The sequence below is a fragment of the Notolabrus celidotus genome, chromosome 21, assembly GCF_009762535.1.
Source record: "Notolabrus celidotus isolate fNotCel1 chromosome 21, fNotCel1.pri, whole genome shotgun sequence".
Classification (NCBI taxonomy): domain Eukaryota; kingdom Metazoa; phylum Chordata; class Actinopteri; order Labriformes; family Labridae; genus Notolabrus; species Notolabrus celidotus.
Window position 1 is genome coordinate 4,946,307 of NC_048292.1, and position 6,667 is coordinate 4,952,973.

A 6,667-nucleotide genomic window follows, 5' to 3' on the forward strand; every position below is an offset into this window, starting at 1 on the left:
AAATACTACACACTGTACCTTTAAATACTACACACTGTACCTTTAAATATTTCACTCTGCACCTTTAAATACTACACATTGCACCTTTAAAGGTACAAACAAATGATTGGGATCATGGAAGCCACAGATGTAAGCACAATGAAGATATAAAAATGACACAGGAGAGCTCATGTTTAAAACATTTCAGACATTTTATTAAAATTGAAGACAGTAAAAATGAAATCTCTTGCTCAGTTTATTCAGAAAAGTAAAGACCAGGATCAAAAAGTCTGCTGGAATAGTTAAAAAATAATTGTTGCATGTCTTTTTGTGCACAAAAGATTAAGTGATATTGGCCATGAAGTTTGACAGGACTCCCAAGTTATTACCTAAATTTCTCAAATATTAAATAAAATAAATTACCTACAGTATATATATTTATGTTTACCTGTAATAAAGTAAATAAGAATCCCAACCCCGAATATAAGACCAATGATTTGGCTTCAAGTCTACAAATATAAAGCAAATCTTCCCCCAGAACAATAAAAAAAGTTAGTAACTTTGCATGTACATTCATAAGCTTCCCCTCCTTCTCACAGTGAGTGCAGAGAGCTCCACACGCCATTAACACATGCTGTCCTCTTATACATCAAACCATTACCATGCTAACTTAGACTCACATTGTCATTGTCATGCAGATGCTTACACCAACTTAAGGCACAACTAGCGGTCAACAGATTGCCGCCTAAATGAAGCTAATTCAACCACTTTCCTTCAGATTTTTTTTCAGAAATCCACTGAAAGTTTAACTGCAGATTTGGATGTTTACTTTTCCCGAGAGCGTAACAGTAAACAAGTTGATGCCAACAGCTTTCAAATATTGGCTGAACATGCAAAAACCAGTTTTGTTGCATTAATTCACAAGTGTGACGGAAACTACGATGAGGCAGAAATATGCGGATGAGTCCTTTTTAGATGACGATGGACCTCAGGAGGCGGAAGCACAGGATGACGTCCCGGGGGATTGGTGGCTTGATTGCGTTGCCATCCAGTCTGAGGTAGCGCAATCGAGGCATGCTTTCGTTGACTGAGTCGTCCACAGCTTCCACATCCACAGGACAGACGTTGGAGCCACTGACACCTGGAAATGCACAAAGAGGGATGATGTTACAAGATATGTTGATGCCACTTGGTGAAGAACACTGTACCCACATAGCAAAATTGGTCTGGCCCGGTTCTGGCCCAGAATACACTTAGACTCGGCCAACATACCCCAAGAATGACGACCCTCAAGTGGCCCAGATATAGTTCGCCAGAGACGGCCCACACATGGGCCAGCTTAATCACAACCTCAATCTTAATCGGCCCAGATGCGGCATGGACAGATCTGGGCCACATAAACCAAGCCCCAATCGGGCCAGGTGTGGCAAGCCATCATATATACAATGCCATCATTGCCAGACCTGGTCCACATCCGGTTGACATACCACTTGCCATGCCAGCAGTCAGCCAGTAGTGCCGGCTTGACGCCAGATCTGACCCAGACTTATCAGACTAATTTTGCTATGTGGGTACTGTCTGTATCTACGGCTCAGATGAATCACAGTGATGAGGAAAGTGTCCCAGACTTACTTTCAATCCTGTTGTGGTCAAGGTGAAGGTGCTCAAGGCCTGTTGGAATGAGGGGGACCTCAGTCAGCTGGTTGTGTGACAGCTGCAAGTCCAAAATACTGGAGACGTTGAACACATTCTTTGGGACCCCACCGCTGCCCAGCTTGTTGTGGTTGAGCCTCAGAAACGCCACTTTCGGCAAACCCTTGAAGTACCCCGCTGGGATCTTCTCGATGTTGTTGCCATCAAGAAAAAGCTGGGTGGTGGTGGAAGGTAAGCCAAGAGGCATGCTGCTCAGCTGGTTCTTGGCAAGGTTGATCTGTACTAGGTTGTTTAGACCCTTCAGGCTCACCTCCGTTACATCATCATCCATCAGCTTGTTCCCCTGGAGGTCCAAGAGGTGCAGCTTATCCAGACCGTTGAAGACACCAGCGGGGATCTTGGAGATACGATTGCGTGAGAGGCGTAGATGCTCAAGGCTGGCTGGCAGGGGGGATGGCACAGAGGACAAGAGGTTGTCATCCATGTAGAGATGCACCAGGTGAGGCATGGCACTGAGAGCACCTTTTTCCACTCCAGCATCGGTGATGTTGTTGCGGTTTATGTTCAACCAACGCAGCTGTGTGGCATTACTCAGTGAGTCTGCTGACAGCACTTCAATAAGATTGTTCTGCAGGTAGAGGTACCAGGTGTGAGGGGGGATTTTGGGCATGCTCTTCAGGCCTTTGTTGTCACAGTAGACAGCACGAGGGAAGTTTGGGGGGCAGCGGCACTCTTTAGGGCAGGCTTGGATCTGGGCCATATATTCCTCATAAGGCATGTCCTGGCCTAGAACTGGACTAACCAGGCACAGGATGCAGAGAAGGCTCAGGAGAAGTTCCATCTTACTGCCCAACCTATGGTGGAAAGAGAGACAAAGACAGTGTTAGACGGATAAGACAAGGATAGGGCAAACAGACATCCTAATGCTCCAGACATCCAAAGTAAAGAGGATCAGTGAAGATGCTGGAATTTGCAACGGATTGGGGACTTAGGGGAATTAGGACCACACTGGAAGTGATGACCCAAATAATAGCTTACCTTTCAGGAGACCTGTGTCATTTCCTCCCAGACAGTAGATTTACAAAAGACTTGGTAAGGCCCAACTGACCCCCATAAGTCTTTTTTTTTACCGACTCCTGCACTAATGAACCAGCTATTTCCGGTTGCCAATAACAGGTAGAATTCCAACAACAGGATGCAGAGCTGGGTCAACTTTAATTGCCTTAGTGCAAACATCGAGCTTAGACTTGAGGACTTAGCATGGCAGACTGCTCATCCGGCTTTGATTGCAACATGCATGGCTTAGCCTGCTGCATCTCTTTGGTTTGTACCGCTGAAACAATCCAGCATGCAGGTAAACAGTGAGCATGCAACATTTCAACCCAGCTTTGCACTGACACTAACTTGGAGAATGGATTCTCTCCTCTTCTTGGAGCAGCTGTGGGGTTACCATGTACCTACATGTGCAACAGGTTGGACACATCCTGTCCACATGCCTCGGTGCTCTTAAGTTCCTCTTGATAGAAAGCTATTGCATTGCATGGCAGCTACTTAACCATCATTGCAAGCATGTCAATGAGTGCATCCCCCTTTGCCACGTGCAGCTCATACATTGTAAGCCAAACAAAAACAAGACAAGTACAAACGCTCAAAGCAGTTCAAGGCTCTGTTCTGTCCGCCCATCCTTTAAGTTTCTGCTTGATGCCTTTCAGCTGCCATCTGGTGCTCATTTAAATTCTTGATGCACTCCAAGTTTGTCTGGAACTCATTCAGAGAAGGCCAAGCTCGGAGCGCTTCAAAGACAAAGCCGGCAACACCTGTTTTCAAAGATGTGCCTCGGCTTTCTTAGTGTACAGAGGTCAAAGCTCCATGACCCCGCTGTGAGGAACAGCGTACGGCACAAATATGACAAATACAACAAAATACAACCCGTGCTTCCATATGATGAATCCCAGTCATTAAAGTTGGAGCACAAACATCTCACACTAACACTATCCCTGTCTCTCCAGCTTACCTTAAACTCTGTGTGTTCCCTCTCGTCTACGTCTTTCCTCTACTGGTGACCAAGCGTAGCTCCGAATGACGAGGCTCCACCTCACGCTACCCCGTATTTGTACGACCAGAGTTTTCATTCACCGCGTGCCAACCTGTCACTCATGATGACACCTAAGCCTCTCTTGGCCAATCAGGATCTCCCTAAGGTCATTACCCCATGGTGTGCTAAGCCTTTACAGTGCTTCAGACATGGCCCACTTAAAAACAGGCTAAGGTCCTTGTGTGCTGACTTCTAAATGTACAACCCGTCCTCCTTTGGTCGACCTGGTTGACCTGTTGTTCAGTCCATTCACAAGGACCAAGGAGTCCTTCCCCACCTTTGTGTTGCTGTCTATGCTGCAACCCATTCTGTAACACTTAGAAAGACCTACAGTTACAGTTCAGGTCCATCTTCATGACTGACCACCAATGGACTCTTCCAATGTGGTCTGAAGGAGCCCTGCTTTGATCAATCTTAGGCTGGTTTGGGTGTTAATGGACTATCCAGCATGTGTGCAACATGCAGACCAGTGGAGGTGGAGGAATCATGTAGTGATGCATATGTTTTTGCCTACAGGCTTACTGGTCTGAGTCTTGGTAATTTGTCAAGGCACTCGGGTTTGGTCATGGTTGGAGTAAAAAAAAGACTGAAGCATCATTCATACTTGCTGCTAGATTGATCAATAGAAACTGCAAGATGTTACAAAGTCAGCTAAGAGTAGTCAAGGTAGTCTTTGTGGAAACTTTGGCCCTTAGATCCATCATGTATCTCAGTTTTTAGGGAGGGAAGCCGTGTTGTTTGGGGTCTTCCACTAAAGCCCTCAGGACAAATATGACACTCACAGCAACACACTGTCTGCACACCAAACAGGTATTAGCGTTATGGGGGTCAGGCTTAATCTGAGGGGATTTTGTCTGCACGCTGTCTCGGCACACTGTTTTTGTGGACGCTGGCCCGTGTCACGCTTCTTGACCTTTCAGCATGCCAGCATGGGATTGGGCTCATTTCTCGTGATGACGGCAAAGGTTTGAATGCAGCGGGATAATCTCCGCTGAGTTGGGTGAGAATAGGGGCAACCCTTATCCGTGATCAGCCACGCAATCCCATTAGAGCTCCTCCTGGGTTTGCCGTGTTGCTCGAACGGTGATCATTCCCTTACACACATGTCTGTAATCTTGTGCGATCAATTACACATCTGAACGTTCGTCCCAAGTACATTTAGAGGAACTGTACGTCAAGGACAAACTACTATCACTTGCTGTACCGTGCTAACAAGCTTGAGGGGTTAGCCTGTTAGCCTAAACTGCTTTGCATGGCATGTCCTGTTATTTACAGATACACATATTGGAAGGGAGCCCACATTATAGGACATTGTAGGACAACATCAGATGTTGTCCCCAAAAAACCTCACAATAGATTTCTATATTTGGAGAAAACTTGACAAGAAAATTAACTTGTGAGTCACCCTGTGACGTCAAGTAGTTCCTCCGCTATGGCTGCTTCATGCATCTTTCCAAATCTTTCCCTGTGTTTGATGTCTGTTGATTTTTTTTTAAAACAAGGACACTACTGAGGAAGTTACTCTCAGTTTGGATCAAAACGAAGACAATCTGAGAGGAGGAAAGTGGAGCTAAAACGCTGGTATCTTGCTGCATTCATGTGCTCCTTGGATGGTCCCAGTTTCCCAGTTGAGAAGTCATTCTTCTGACTGTTGGTGTGTTCACTTGCTTTCAATTTGGATGATTTCAAAATATGGAGCGTCGCCTGCAAGCTAGTTCAGGCAGACAACTCGAGCTGCGCTCATTCATACTGACACGTCGTCATCCTCCCTATCAGCTGATCTCAACATCCTCTCATTGGTGGTCTATTTAAGCTGCAAGTCTCCCTGTCTCTGCCTCTGCTTTGCAAGTGCTCCTGCTGTCCTACTCAGTGCTGTGTGCAAACTTCGTACCCACCTCCTCCCCGGCATCCACCTGTGGGCTCCAAGGGGGGTTAGTCCTATCTCATTACTCCTAATGTCTGCATTTAAATAATCTACAAGGAGCAATGAGGTTCGGAGCCCATACGCCAAACACAATACGGTATGCTGCATAAAACTTTATCTTAAGTAAACGTGAGTTGTCTGACTGAAATGTCTTTCCGGCATGTTGATGATGAATGTGACGTCACTTTGGGCATCAAATTGTTTCCCAAGTTTCAGAGTTGTTGTTCCGACTTAAGCAGGTCTTCACGTGCATTTTCCAACTTGGAAATGCATTTTTCCAACATGTCCAACAGCACATGAATGCAGCATGTGTACTGCTCCTCAATGCAAACTCAGAGAGAGGAGGGAGGGGGGCGTTTACGCAGAGACAGTGCAGGGACAGAGCTTGAAAAACAGATGGACAGATGGATATGAAACACCTATGTTCATGAATGAGGTTACTTATAGATATTATGCTGAGGAGGACACATGGATAGGTGACAGGTGAGGAGTATGCAGAAGCATGATCATCCAGATGTGCTTAGAGCTGTCCACTTGTGATTAGATCACCCAGGTACTCGACTCTCAATGTCCCTCTTTCTCTGAGCTGACATGAGGAGCAGCACAGATGCCGTTGCTTTAACTCCACTCATCCTCACCTCGATGATGTTTTCACTTTGATCCCCATGAGAGTAACTTCTTCATCAGTGTCCTCTTCACTCATGCAGGGAAAGAATTGCAACCATAGCGTACCTGACGTCACATTTTGAACAATGGCGGTCCATGAGTGAATTTATTAGTTGAATTTTCTTAAAATGTAGAAATCCGTTGAGTTTTTGTACAAAATGCATATAAAAATATAACAATCCAATAAGGCCTTTGTGTCTAATAATGCAAGGTTCCTTTTTATACTTGTACTGGTGCTCTCTTAACATGATGCAGGAGGCTGCTGATCTTACAGCTACTTGAAATGAAGCCCGGTCTGCCAAGCTGTACACCAACCAATCTGGGTTTTACTTCCTCTGTTTCCATGTCTG

General features: G+C 45.6%; 1 protein-coding gene across 1 annotated transcript in view; it reads right to left on the reverse strand.

The window, feature by feature from the left end:
- Nucleotides 1-211: 211 nt before the first annotated feature.
- Nucleotides 212-6,667, reverse strand: part of kera (keratocan) — a 7,822-nt gene continuing 1,366 nt past the window's right edge. The window contains exons 2-3 of the mRNA XM_034673849.1: nt 1,612-2,486; nt 212-1,120 (exon numbers count right to left, since the gene is read on the reverse strand). Of these exons, the coding sequence (XP_034529740.1) occupies nt 951-1,120; nt 1,612-2,486 (1,045 nt within the window). The 3' untranslated portion in view covers nt 212-950. The remainder of the gene's footprint in view (nt 1,121-1,611; nt 2,487-6,667) is intronic.